The following is a 15,977-nucleotide window of genomic DNA, read 5'->3' on the forward strand; positions in this document are numbered from 1 at the left end:
TTTTTTTCGTCTTTTTTCGAAGTATTTCGTTGGAACCTTTTTTTCTCTACCTGAAGAAGAGCTGTTTGGAAAGCTCGAAAACGTTTGTGGAAAGAAGATTTTTCACGCAAATTACACCGGTAACAGGTTCCGTATTTAGTCTTTCACATTAAACTAAATTAGTGATAAAATCAAACTATATTTAGATATTTTATAGAAAATGGCCATAGACTATTTTTAATATATTTAAGACATTATTTTTCTATTTCATTTATACTAAAAATAATTTGTTCTATTTTATTTCTAATCCCCCAATTAGGTGAATTATATTTTGTTACAAAGTGGCATTGTGTCAAAAGGCAAACTCAACATTGCATCATTAGTTTACCAAGTGAACTTACCTCTACAATAGCAGTAGTTTGCATTGATCCATTTAATACATGAAGCTAACTATTACTACTACTATTGTAGAGGTAAGTTCACTTGGTAAAAAAAACACTCAAACATTGAGTTTGCCATTTATAGAGACACAAAATACCTTATGTACTTTTCCAGCAAATTACTCTTTAATCAAACTAACATTTTCTGCTTTATTAATAAGCAAGCCTTCATTGGAATTTTTGAGATTCAAATTGGAACAGTATTTATAATTCTGTTAACCTTAGAACAAAATCCCATTTATATTTCTTTTAAAGAAAATTAATTATTACATTAAGTTACAAATAAAATATAAATTTAAAAAATAATAATATACTAAAAAATGTACTATCAAGAATAAAGGTAAATAAAATGAAAATCATTTGAAGTGCTGTGATGATGTCACGTTTTGCACTGTATTACGATTTTTGCCACCCTCCGTTTCTAAGGGGGTTATCAAATAGCAATCTCCATGCGTAGGATAGCGATTCATGGTTTCTGCTGTTAATGTATATTTAAATATTTCCGCTATTCTTAGTTTGTGTTCATTGTGTACTCATTTCATAAGTTGGGCCCTGCTAAAATCTGCTGACATCCCAGGTTTGCCTGCATATTGAGAAAGTATTTTAGTACAGTTATAGTATAGTTAGTAGCAAGTATGAGCAATGTGTTTTAGATTTCTATCAAATCTAACATTGTAAATATGGACAGAGTACACACCAGGGACTTTATTTGGGTCAACATAATCCTTGCCATTACTTAGTAATCTGTATACCACTGCCCCCCCATTTGTATGCATTTGAAATGCATACAAACAGGATAGTAAGAATCATTGAACATGACAACATATATATTAAATAAAAGCATACAAATACTGTAAAATTCATGTAACCTTGATTAAACCAAATACAAAAATCTCTTTTTTTACTATAAATCAAATCTGATAAATTTCAAATAGATATAACTATCATAAAAATGTACTAATCATCTAAATGTTTAATATGGCTTCCTTCTAACAGCTGTATATTAATGATTAAGCACCAGAATCATCTATTGAATTATATATTCTACAATGAAATGTTCACTTAAAAAAGATATTAAATGTTCACTTAAAAGTGAAATTCAAAATGTTCAACAGTAAACCATCTGAAAGATCTTAATAAAGAATTATTTACTAGAGGAGCTATATTGAACTTTTTACATAATCAATATTGATGGAGTTGAAAACGCATTCAAAATTAAAAAACACTTACTGTTTGATCTTTTAGGAATAGGTTTTTTAATAGGTGTAATTTCAACAGGAACTTCAAATAAATAATTTTCTGGATCATGTCCTTCATCTTGTAAAGCCTAATGTATATTAAAAATTTATTATAATAATGAAATTGTTTCATATAACAGCTATCTCTAAATATTTTTAATGAGTATATATATATATATATATATAATTAGTATTAATCCATTCTATATCAATCATTATTTATAAAGCTATACTAAGGTGAAATTGAAATACTTAAAACATACAATCTGTTTTTTGTCATCTTTTTTATAACAGATGAAATAATTTTGACTTGATTGAATGATGAATACTAAAATCAGAAGAAAGATAAAATTTTAAGGTTTTCGCTATCTACTTATAAATTTTGAATTAAAAAACACACACACACAAATTATTTCTTTCATATTTTGAAATAGTTTAAAATATTTTAAATGTAAGATTAATAAAATTTCATTCAGAGAAAAAGCAATCCATAATAAATTTTTTGGTATAAGCAGGAGTTGAAACAGGTTTTTTTTTATTTAACTAGCAAAAGTAACTGGGAGACAAAGAAAACAACAATTATTTTTCTACAAAATATCAATAATAATAAATAGAAATAATTTTTTGTCAAATAAAGATCACCAAAGTATAGATTTTTATATTCTAATAATTAAAGATCAGTCATAACATGAAAAATTAAATAAAATAAGACTCAAAATATCTATTAATATTGTTTTTATAAAAACAAGACTGTTTTTCAGTTTTTTCATTGAAAATTCACTAAACAGCAATATAAACAGAAGTTTCATAAGTACCAAAAACAAACTTTTCCATTCATGTATTATTCACATGCAGTACATTCATATGCAACAATGAACAGAACAACAAACAAGTTATATTTCTTGTTCTATTATATCTTGTTATATCTACCATAAAAACGTACTAATCATCTAAATGTAATCTGCCACACAGTTTGATATCTGCCACTAGTCAAATCATTTTTGTGAATAAAACTATTCATTTGACTAACAAATTCATCAAATTGCAGGAGGATATCAGAATCAAAGTTTTCTGGCAACAATTCAAATGCCTGCCTACAGTAAGCAGTGTCAATCCCTCTCATTTTTCAGAAGCTGGAAATTGTCCTCTCATCAGTAAAATGTAAATTAAGTCATTTCAAAGCATGGGGCAGTGATTTGAGCAAAAAAATAGTCAAGTTCTCATTGAATCTATCAAGATAACTCCTAAGAACACAACAATGATCTTAATATTGTATTGTAAAGGCTAAAATATTTAGTAGCTTCTGCTTTTAGAATGAAGATGCATAAAATTGACTTTGCTTTACCATAAGCAACAAGTGCCAGATGCTAAATGCATAAATTTAAATCCAGCTTAATGTATATGAATAAGTATATATTATGATAAATTATAGTTAGAGTGCAGCACAAAAAATTTCTGATCCTAACATTTTCCATTTCAGCAAAAATTCAAAAGGCTCCCCTACGATTGTAACCTCAAAAAATAATTAAACTTTTGCCTATTTGAACATTATTTTCAAAATTTAGTCAAACTTATCTGTATTCTAAAAAAAAATTATTTATTAAATTACAATTTTATAATCTGAAAACTGAAATGCTTAAATTCATGTCATTGTTTCAGAAATATTTTCAACCTTCAATTATTTCCACTCCTTTAAATGACAATAAACGAATCCAAAACTTTAAAAAGAAACTGTAAAAAGAAATCATTTTGATTAATTTTTATTATGACAGTAATTGATTTAAACATTCAATATTATTAAAAGAAATTTTGCTGGATTACAATGTCTAAAATTTGTTTATTTTTGAATAATAAACTAAACTTAAAAGATTTTCCTTCATTTTTAAAATTTCTATTATAACAAATACATCTTTTTGTAGAAAAATATTTTAATTTTCTTTGTAAAACTAAATATTAAAAAAAAGTTTTCTGTTTCATCAAAACAGCACAGCATCGCTATGGAATGCACATTGCACACACACCATTCCATCTACATCTATACTTTTCTTTAACTGCATTGCAAATTCAGCAAGATTAGAAAATTAAATCCAATCTAACGTATTAAATTAAAAATATCTTAATTTATTACATTTCAAATTACACTAATATATTTCATCGGTAAATAATGACATCTCAAAGCAAAACTATAAAATGAAACTTTAAAGAACATAATAATTTTAAGAAATGGCAACAATTTGCATTTAAGTTATAATAAAAAAAATTATTATTAAACATAAAAAATTGAAAATTTCATAGTTCTGTTTTCTCCAAATCCTGTATAAGTAACAATATTCCATAATAAAATTAAATCTAATTTATAATACACAAAATCTTAACTCACCATCTATCTGAAAGTTCACTGCTGGACCAGTGATACGAGTACTGTACATATAAATTTAACAGAAATGAGAACTATGTTTTGAGGTCTTTTTTTTTAGATGCTTTTACTTTAAACTCTCAAATAAAACTCTCAAACAATTAAAAAAGGTTTCTGAAATTTGATCTTCTAATCTAATACTTTTGTTTATGTAATTTAATATTTTATAAAAAGAAAACACCTGCCTCACAGAAAAAAAAATTAAATATGAAAAAAAATAATGACAAGCATAAAACACAATGCTCAATATTTATAAGCAAACTTTACAAACAGCACTATAAAATGCAAACATCAAAACGAAAAATCAATTATAATGGTAATAATCATGTACCATGATTTGTAACAGTTGCAAGCTAAAAACTGAAATTATAAATATTGATATTTATTTACTGAATTAGAATAAATACAAACAATTCTTTTATAAAAATAATTATGCCTATATCATTAGAATAAAAAAAACCTCAAAATGTTTTATGTATGCTTAAAGCTTAAAAAAGAATCAATTAAAAATACTCACTAGAATAAAAATATTTAAATGTAAATCTTAAACCATTAGTATAAGTATTTTCTTTATTTTAAAATTGTTAAACACAACTAATGGATCATTCACTACATTCATCTTTCTCAAATGATAGCTTCTTAATATGAAGAAATTGGATATGTCAAGAACTGCCCACCAGTGGCTGAGCAGTTTTAGGGTCGATTTACACACAACAGTGACGTGCCAGCACAGTAACCGTTTAGTGCATAAACATCGATAAATATCACACATAGCCAAACAGAGTTTCATCTACGACACGTGATCTGTATTCTGTCAATCATACAAGTGTCGTACATGAAACTCTGATTGGCTATGTGTGATATTTATCGATGCTTACTGCACTGTGCTGGCACGTCACTGTTGTGTGTAAATCGACCCTTATCCTTAAACACAGAGTTCAGTCATGGGCTCACGCCTCGCCCAAACGGGCTGGCCACATGGAGTTTTCCGGGTTTTCTCCTCATCTGTAATGCCCAAATAGGGGCCAGTTACCCTTATAAGACCGCCCAGAAGGCATTTCTCCCCCACATAACCAGAAAAGGCAACAGGGAACCACTCTGGTACTAACTTCCCCAGGACATCATTTGGTGCAGAAACTAATCCATACTAACCTGCACCAGGTGTTCACCAACATCAGGATGACCTGATATGGCACATGGAGAGAGAGAAAGAGATGTCAAGAACTACATTTTCAAATTAAAATTCAAATGATTACATTATTAGTATTTTTAATAGTATATCAAGAAAGACTTCGAAACATGGAATTCTATGATATTATTTCTGCAAGATAAAAATATTTTGAATCATTAGAATAAATTTAATTTCAAACAAGAATTCCATTTGTCAGAAAAAACAATCTCATCATTTTCATAGTATTTTTGTATGTACAAGATGAATCATACAACTGGCAACAATTTTCAGGGATACCAAAATAAAATCTTTGTTTAATATGGAAGAGATTCCTTACTTTAGAAAACAGACATTAAATTTCAATACAAATCATACTTTTTACTTTTGAATACAATTTCGAAAAATCAACAATTTATCATCATCTACACAAACAACAAAAAATCCAATTACAGAGATCAGAAACTAATAATTTTTTAAATAAATGACAAAAACCTGCTTTATTTAATACTACACAATACATGATTAAAATGCAATAATATAATAAGATTATATTGGCTTCATTAACTTATTCATTTACATAAAAAGTTTTAATGGAAACAGACTTCTTACAGAAAAATGAAATAGTGCTTTTAGAAGATATCAAATATATTACTAGAAAATCTGAAATCTCAAACTTGGAAAAAACTTAGGCCATATATTATATGTCAAATTTCAACCCTAATAGTTACACCTACTTACCAACTGCACAATAAACAAAAGCAACTTTTTCACAACAGAGGTATTCACAATGGTAGATTTTCTTGTCTTTAGAAGCAACTTTTTAACAATAGGCTTCTAGTCCCATACCAGATTGATCTTTTCTTTCAGAATACAGTATTCTGTAGTTAATTTCTGATTACTACTTAATACAAGATGGTAACTTAGTTGCTTTAGTCCAAATTACACAGTATTTGTACAATGTTGATTAAGGTAATTGTAAATCACTGTACAGCACAATTTGAAAACCTGATGAAAACACTTTAAAAAGGTAGAAGGATGCTTCATTTATAAAGGTCTTTATTAAGGTGCTATGCTTGTACTTAATATATTATTTTATTTACTAGAAACAAGATGTCAATTTTCTGGTTTCAGGATAGATATCATCTACAAATGAGAGTACTGCTGTCATTAGTGAGATTTTGTGCCATATTTTTATATTAATTAGTAAAATTCTATTTTAGTGTATTGTTTTATATCTCTGTTTTGACTGTTTACCATAGAAACTGCAAAATTTATTTACAATTATCTAACATCAAAGGCAGAGGAAGGATTATCTCAAATGATACTTATACAGTAAATACAAATTAACAGTATTTATAGTAACAATCAAGAATGGGCCTATTTTACGTTTAATAAGCTGCATATTTCACCATTTTTTATTGCCATTTGCAATACAACCTAAAAGAAATTTTTAAAAAGTAGACTGATTGTTTAAGACAATAATTCTACCAGATTGAGAATGCTAGGACTATTTTTTATAACAACTATAAGCACCAGATAAAAGTTTTTATTTCAGAACTGTCTTTATGTATATTTGAGGCAAATCCCTTAGAAATTTAATATTTTGTCTCTAAAATCCAATCACATATTTTTTTTGTTATTTTATCTTGTTGGGTGTAAAAATATATTTTCACAACATAAAAAAACTTGAAAGGCATAAGACCAACATATTAGCGAGGTTGAGGCCAAAGTTTTCAATGCAAAAACGTGTATGTTAGACATTCAGCGCCGCTTTCCTGTAAGCCTAGAAGTTTGGCAATGGCATTTGGAAAAGTCAGTGGAATCATACTCAACATTCCAAAGGCCATTGCCAAACTTCTAGGCTTACAGGAAAGAGGTGCTGAACGTCCGACGTACACATTTTCACATTGAAAACTTCGGCCTCAACGTTGCTATTATGTTGGTCTTATGCCTTTCAAGTTTTCTTCTCCTACATTGTTTATAAGCAGGTAAAACTGTAAATAAAGATCAATGAGATCTACAAGGTAATAGTGACACAATTACTGATTTTATTAAAAACTGTAGCAACTTGTAGCCTTCCCTTGCTGGTATAATTTTTATAGGATAAAAATAAGTTTTGTAACAAATTATTTCATAAAAACATTCTAATGTCTATTAATGCAGGATTTTCTCTTTATTTTTATCTGCTCATTGAAATAAAATTGCCCAATTTTGTTTATTTCACATCTCAAAGATTCAGGTTCATTTACAATTTCACAGACATGTAGAGTCATAAGCACAAAAACTAAAGGATTTACAATTACTCCTCAGGTATTTACATTTATCCAACCTTGATGGGGTATATGTGAATGTATATTTTTTAAAAACTTTTTTTAATTACCTTTGCTAATACAGTCTTGTAGAAATAATTAAAGATATATAAGTGATTACCTTAAATAGGATAAAAAAGCCACTAAAAGAAAAAGAAATAATAAACTGTACTTTAAGTTGCAAAACAAAATTGTAAACAGTGGGAAATCAATACCTATATTTACAATTATGCTTTACTCAACCTTATTTAATTAGTCTGATAATAAATCCTTGTTTCTTTGATTAGTAATATGATTATGGTTTGGTTTCTGACATGAATGGTTTTTGAAAAAATTCTAATAGATTGCAAATCATATAAGTGCTATACAATTGCATGGGAAATGTCTTCGTGACTGTAGAATTTATTTCTTTCATAAATTCAGATAACATGGGAAAGCAGTCAAAGTTCTTTGCATCTAGAGAAGATTTAAATATGAACTGAAATTCTATATAAAGGATGAAATTTTAATCATAGTACTGAAAGTTGCCACATTCTTTCCTTGCTGTGACAAATTAATTTCATTTAATTTTAAAAAATATCTGCAAGATTGACAGCCAATGAGAGTTGTGTATCATTGAAATTTCATTCTGAATTATCAAAAGAAAGAATACTAATACAGGGTTACCTCGGTTTTTGTCGATAATCTGTCTGAAAACAATCGGCGAAATCTGAATCCAACGAAAACCGAGGCAAGTTAAGCTGTAACCCTTTTGTTTCTTATAAATTTTGTGTTTGTGATTTGTGAACCATAGCAGTGTGTCATTTTTGGATTTGACTCTCTGTATATAACTAAATCACTAGTTTGGGCCAAACACCTCGGGACATCAAGGTATCCTGGGGCTCTAGTCTGCAGTGCAAGATCAACTTGCAAGATACAACTCATAATGCCTGATGGGATAGGTATGTCGTCATGTCGCTAGAACTTCTCCCTAAAGTTAAGTCTGCAGTGCGAGAAGTGACTTTCCAAGTGTTACGTGATTATCGGTTACATTTAACTCTTCTCACCTTCCCACTACAGCAAGAACAACTCACCTGGACACTCACTAATCTCATCAGTCTTTCCAGATGATTTCTTTTCATCAATGTTTATTTGTTTCACATTACCTTTGAAACCACTTCATGTCTACAAAATGTTTCATAAATTAAATCATTTGGTTGTAGACTATTGATAGACATGTTATATTTTCATTTGATATGAACACATTTTTAATATAACTTTTAAATTAAGTTTTAAGTATGCTTGCCAAAGATTTAATTGCACATTACAAGGTGGTTTTTTTATGATTCAAATAGTTTTTTCTGAGTTCACTATTAAATATTTCAATATTTAAAATTTATGCTGTATATTAATGTACAAATGTTAGAGACTCATTAGTTTAATTTTAACTAGCAATATAATGTTCCAATGAGTTATATTTTTATTGATCTATAACACATGCACAAGTATATACAGTATGTAACTAAATTTTATAAGCCTATTAAAAAATCATACTAATTTTCCTATAATAAATTATTTCATTATTAAAACTGCCAATCACATTATTTTTTATTTAAAACAAACAAATATAGCCAACAAAAAACTAATAATAAAATAAACAATAATAATAATAAAATAAACAAAAAAAACTTTTCTCTATTTATCTGCAATTTTTGAGCACCAATGCCATTGGCATTCAGTGAAATATTGAAATCCTCCTATAATTTCACCTATCTTTTGCTGTAAATAATATATGAAATTTCCCATATATCATATTTTTATGTTCATCCAAAAAATTGTTAGTTTGAGCTGTCTCATCATTACTAGCATTTCTGCAATATTACTAAACTAGCTGTTACCTGCAACTTCATCCACACAGATTTTGCAAACAAACACCATTTATATTCGGTATTTAAACCACCATAGGAATTTTTATATAATACCTACTACTGAGAATGATGAGAATTGTTGAACTGTTTTCAATTTGATCAATTTTCAGAATGTTTACAATCGTTCTATAATTGAACCAATATACAATAACAAATTCGAACTTAAACCAGTTCAAACATTTGGTTAAAAAATTGAAATATATAAAAATATTTATAACAATGTCTGAAATGTTATCAATTTAATACATCTAAAGTACCCAATAAAGTAGTAGTTGAAAACAAAAAAAATCACATCTAAAATAGTACAACAAAAGCTGTTCCTCAGGTTAAGCCTTAATCCTCTCCCTCTCCCCCCACGGGGAAATTTCCAAAAATCCCTTCTTAGTGTGCGTTTTTATGATGTACCCTGACTGTGTACCAAATTTCACTTCTAGGTTCAGCGGTTTGCTTTGGGCAAAGATGAATCAATCAGTCACTCAGTCAGGACAAGTAATTTTATATATTTAGATAACTCCATTTGCAACTCCTTCTTTTAACTGTTTATAGAAAAATATTTATTCATCGGACGGAAACAAAAACCAAAATGCAAAAGTTGTTTTAGCCTGAAACCAGCAACTTTACACAGTTGTAATTGTCCCTGTCACCGAGCAGACTTGCAAACTAGTTGATCTTCAACTTCAACAGCGAGTTGAGTCTTATCAAACATGGTTCGACAACTTCTCACATAGCAGAATAGAGCCCAAGATGACTACATTAGTATATGAAACCCAAAAAAGACTTCCACTAAATCTAAATTTTGATATCAATTTTTTGGCAAGAATGTCTAGAAAAAAAAATTTGATTTTGTTGCTAAAGTCAATAAAAATGACTTTGATCTTCCTAGCCACAAACTTTAGGATAGTGAAAAGAGCTTATGACGTGTTTGTCTTTTTCTGAAGCCATATTGTGGTTGCTGGATAGTATTCACGTATTCGCATTTTTTTTTTCACCAGATGCTCGCCCTCTGGTGTTTAAAAACAAACTATTCTATCTGGGTCGTTTTGATTCATTCTTGTGTATTATCAGCAGTAAAGATGAATAGCAATAGAAAAAGCAAAGCTTTCTATTGTGTTCCAAATTGCAATTTCAAAGCCATATGGGAGCCTAATATAAGTTTTTGTCTATTCCCACATGAAAAACAGATGATTATTCAGAAATCAGTTGGTTATATTTATGAGCTTCTATGAATTCTGAAAGAGTGGATTAGACTGTTAAGAATTGTCAGTTTCCCGATTGTCCAGTTTTACATGAACAAGTTATGCTGTCAATTTTAAAACATATTTTCTTAAAGTTGAAAATGCCAGTAATTTTGTGTGGAATACAGGGTCGGATTTAAGCATTTCAAAGCCCTAAGCTGAACTCTGTAAGGTCCCTTCCCAACTCTTCACAATTTTAGAAGTCAATCATAAAAAGAAAAGAATTAAAATCAGACTGTCTGATTTAATGCAGATATTGGAAGAAAAAGATGTGAGTTTAACTAGTCTTCTGTTTCATAACTGAATTTAATTAAATTTTTATACCCATTCCATTAAAAATCTTTTTTTAAATTGGTTTTATAAATTTTTTTTTTAAATCTTGTTAATTCTTAGAAATTAATGAAATGCTACACAAAATAAAAATAAAGTATATTTGGTTGGTTTGTAAAAAAAATGTTTATTACAAAATTTGACTCCAATTTTCTTTTTTGTACAAATGTTTGAGGCCCCTTGAAAGTCGAGGCCCTAAGCAGAAACTTACACAGCTTTTTACTTGTAAATCCGGCCCTGATAAAAAAAACAACAGCTTTGACATTGTCCTAACACAAAAAGCACAATATGTATAGAACGATCTCGCTCATTTGTTTCGATACCACATAATGATGTGTCCCGCTAGCAATAACTGTTCTCAGTCTATAAAATTTCTCAATAAACAGCTACAAGCAGCATATATCATTATGTCAGACAGTTATATATAATTAATTTTACATTACTAGTTTCAAGCGACCCAGATAAAGTAGCCATTTTGTAAAAATGCAGCACCCTCTATAGTTCGTGAAAAACACAAATACCGAAGTGGTTTTAATTACCATATCTTACGGACTATAAGACGCACTTTTTTGTTCAAAAAATTGCCTCCAAAATTCAGGTGCGTCTTATAGTCCGTAAAATACGGTATTCTCGAAACAATTCTTAACTATCGATATTCTGACACAGATCATTGTTGTCACCAGTTTAAATGTATAACAAAGAGATATATCATGGTATATTTCTGGATATTAGAGGAACCTTTAAAATCACATTTATTCTATTGTGATACCAAATCAAAAGAATACTTCCCAATACAAAGACAATATCTTAGTTGATTATTTCTAGCCTTGATCCTAAACAGAGTTGGTCTGGTGCCTTTAAAGCTTATATGTTGTTATGTTTGGGCCATGTGCTTTCTTTTTCTTAGCCTTTTTTGAATGCATGTCTAAATTCAATTACTAATTAAACCAATACAAAACTGGAAAATAGTTGAAAATAAAAATCACACAAATACCTTAAGAAAAAACTCCAGAAAATATTTTTTCTTTAATCAAGAACATTTCTGAACCAGTTTGATGGTTAAACTTCAGTTGCTTACAACTCTATTCAAAGCTGAACTATCAAACTGGTTTGAAAACATTGATTTAAAAGAAACAATTTTTACTGAAGCTTTCTTAAGATGTTTATATGATTTATTTTTGATTATACTAATCAGCTAAGTGAGTCCTAACATTTACTAGGTAAATGTTATGACTGACTTGTCAGAAAGGACAATACCTTGTTCATTCTGACAAGTATGATGATGGATGTTTTGCACATGATTTGCAGCCTGTTCCAACTGTTGCAGCTTTGTTTTTTTCAAAGTATTTATGGTTGGTTGACATCAGCCATTGTAATCAGGAGGGAAGCAGACTTACTTTTATTGCTCAACACCTTGACAACAGGACCAACAGGGAACACGGAGAATAGGCAGTACCGGTTCAAGATAAAAACTGTTTTTGGTCAGTAGAAATTAATGCATTTATTATATATATTAAAGGCCATGCCTAAAATATAACTTGTTTGTAAACATAATGTCCACAAGAAAGATGGAGACCAGAACTGCCTCCAATTTTTTTGGAGATAGATGGACAAGTAATATGCATTGCGATTTCACATTTGAAGGCAAATATCTTGCAAAGGATCTCACGTCAGACTTTTCTTTATTCTTTATCAATAAATATCATTAGAATGTCCGACCACCACGCCAGGCAGTCTGTTAATTAAACACACGACAGGCATAGCAGAACACACATCACAACTCCCTATAGCAGCCAGAAGTAGCCCAACTTCTGAGGGCCGTATCTCACAAAGGATCACATTCAGAAGTATAAATCCTTTTACTTTCTTGTTCCTATACAGTTCTGTTAAGGTCCCAACAGTGTCATTCACATCTGCAACCTTACCGAAAAAAGCATTTCACGTTTATCATATTTTCATTTCCAAATAGATAGAATACATTTTACCCATTTCTGATATTATTAAATTACATATAAATGCATTAAGATAAAATTGCACTCTCAATTATTATAATACATTCAATTTAATAAACTTTATAACTTAATAATTTTTTGAAAAAGTAACGAAACTTATTATATTATTAATGCTACGATCAAAAATCAAAGCAATTTTAGTAGCAGTAAGAATCGCAAAATGCCTTCCGCCATTTTCGCGCTCACCTTTGACAATCTTTCGACGAGAGACGCTTTCACTCCTCCTTTGTCCAAACCTCTCTTTTCTAATTCCAACCTCAAATCAACAACTCGTAAATCTGCGAGTTTACGTAAAACGCAATCCGCTTCCTCTGCCATTAAATTATTACTTTTTCTTTTCCTCTTCCTTAAAATTAATGAGAAGACAATGGTTAATCTCTATATCAACTACAGTAAGCCTTTTTTTTTTTTTCTTTTCTATTCACAAAAATTGCCGGTAGAGGGATCTTTATAAAATTCCGATGTGCAACAAAATATTTAATAATATAATATTTTAAATAATTCTACGCTAATTATTTCGAGGTTTTAAATTTTATTATGGATAAAAAAATTTATAAAATAAAAAAAACACTCGAAAATCAAAAAAGTTATAATTTTAATTTTTTCCATCAATTTATTTTATTTGATTTAATAAACTATTTTCGTATTTATATACAGTATTTTTATACTATATATTTTATACATCCAATATATATCAAAATAAAAATTATTTAAATTTTAATGTAATTAAAAATAGCTGTTAGTCGTTTACTAGATTCGGTAAATACGCAATATTACATGTAAATGTGATATTGCGTATTGTGTATTTGTCTTTCAGACTGGTAACTTTGACCAATGATCTATTGAATAAAATCATTAAAGTTGGTCGCGGGTTCCTGTCTCTCCAATAATTTGGCCATGTAAAGTTTTCCGGGTTTTCTTCACGTCTAACACCTAAATAGGTGCCAGTTTTCCATATAAAGACCTCCCGAGAACAGGGCCGTTTTAACAATTAGGCGAACTAGGCACGTGTCTAAGACCCGGGAAACGGAGGCCTGCGACTCGGAAAGATGTAAAAAATAAGATTAATACCGGTACTGTTTTACAAAAATACAAAAATCATTAAATGTTTTTATAAATAATAAGTGAAATGTCTGTCTTACTGTGCGGTACATTTTAATTATACTGTTTTTAGATTAATTAATATCTCGCCGGTCATCTAACCCAACGCCAGCGTGACGATCCAGATGGCCAAGAGATTAAGATGCCAGCGTACCGCTCTGGGGGAATCCGTCTGGGTCGAAAAACTCTAGGAATTTCTTGGGAGTGGTCTTTCCCAAATATGTCGGGCCCGGCCGGATGGCCGAGCGGTTAAAGTGACAGCCTACCGTTCTGGGGACCGACCCTGGATCGAATTCGGACGGATCGAAAAATCCCCAGGAATTTTTTGAATGGTGGTCTGTCCGTATATATTGGGCCCTGTCCCTCACCATCCAGCCGCTCCATTGTGGACCTGACCAAACCCATAATGGGCTTGCTATAAGAGGCCCTCTTATTGCCCACAGGGCGGAAAGAGTTTTAAAAAAGACATGTCGGGCCTCGTTTCTCTGCACCACTCTAAGATGGACTTGACCGAAAATTTTTTAAAGATAATTTTATTCCCAAAACGTCAGGTTTCATTCTTTGATTGCCATTCTGCCATCTCATTGGAAGGCTTATTTTCATTTTTGGTTCTTTCCACCCTTTCCACTAACAGGGTTTTTTTAGGGGACCCGATTATGAGTTCGGCCAAGTTCACAATGGAGGGGAGTGAATGGTGAGGAACGAGGACCAATAAATGTAAAATAGATCGTCTACGAAAAATTTCTGCGGTTGCTCGTCCGGATTCTATCCCGGGTCTCCTATAGTAGTAATCTGACGCTTTAACTGTCTCGGCCATTCGAACGGTTTTATTGGGACTTAATAGAACTTGCGTTGTTAAAAATGTTTTCTTAGTACTTGCAAGCATAGGAAGTTTTTCAAAGTTCGGAATTATGTAAGAAAAGGATCTGAAAAGCTAGGAATCTGTCTAAAATTTCAAACTTAAAATCAGAAGAGCTGAATCTATTTTGGCAGATATACTTAAAGCAAACTGATATTATTAGAGTATCAATGTAATACCGTAACATTTCTGCATATATAGCACTGATAATATCACAAACTTCAGTAACATTTCTGATTATAATTTTTGTGATATTTATATACTTAGCGATAAAATTGTCTTCAAAGAATATATCGGAAATTGGATTGGAATTGCTTTTATTTATTTATTTTGTATTTAGGGACAAAATATCCTTCTCCAATAAAATAGTTAGTTCTAGTTATTTATGTATATATAAAATAATCATATATTTTACAAAATACGTAACATTCATAAATGTCCATATAATAATTTCTTACAAACATTCTTAAATCTCATAAGGGACAAATATAAAAGCTATTCACATTATTCAAGGGTGGTCCATCCGGATATGTAGAATTCGCCATCGTCACCCGGACGTCGTATTACGTAATTGGCATAACTCATAATGGGTTTCATAAGCCCTGGCAGGCTCACTTAATTTGCAGCCGGATGGCCGAGTGGTCAAGGTTAGCAGTCTGCCGCCCTGGGGGACCCGGGATCGAATTCGGACGGGTCGAAAAATCCCTAGGAATTTTTCGGGAGGTGGTCCGTCCGGATATGTCGGTCCCCGTCCCTCGCCACCCGGCCGCCCCATTGTGGGCCTGGCCGAACCCATAATGGACTTGCTATAAGAGGCCCTCTTAGTGCCCACAGAATGGAAAGCGTACAAATACTATTCTATATAATACATAATTATGTTGCAATTTTGTGATTATTTTCATATTGAACTGCTAAATGTTATGTGCTAGGACCTGAATCTCTGTTAAATGTTATGTGCTAGGATCTGGAAAGACCACCCT

The 15,977-nt window shown here is 30.4% G+C and overlaps 1 protein-coding gene across 1 annotated transcript in view; it reads right to left on the bottom strand.

The window, feature by feature from the left end:
• The window catches only part of LOC136969253 (SAFB-like transcription modulator), a 50,291-nt gene extending 36,861 nt beyond the window's left edge, over positions 1-13,430 (bottom strand). The window contains exons 1-2 of the mRNA XM_067263344.1: positions 13,224-13,430; positions 1,650-1,746 (exon numbers count right to left, since the gene is read on the bottom strand). Coding sequence (XP_067119445.1) covers positions 1,650-1,746; positions 13,224-13,355 — 229 coding nt within the window. The 5' untranslated portion in view covers positions 13,356-13,430. The remainder of the gene's footprint in view (positions 1-1,649; positions 1,747-13,223) is intronic.
• Between the last annotated feature and the right edge of the window lie 2,547 nt (positions 13,431-15,977).

Source organism: Centruroides vittatus, unplaced genomic scaffold (assembly GCF_030686945.1).
Source record: "Centruroides vittatus isolate TY-2023 unplaced genomic scaffold, ASM3068694v2 contig_1773, whole genome shotgun sequence".
Taxonomy (NCBI): Eukaryota; Metazoa; Arthropoda; class Arachnida; order Scorpiones; family Buthidae; genus Centruroides; species Centruroides vittatus.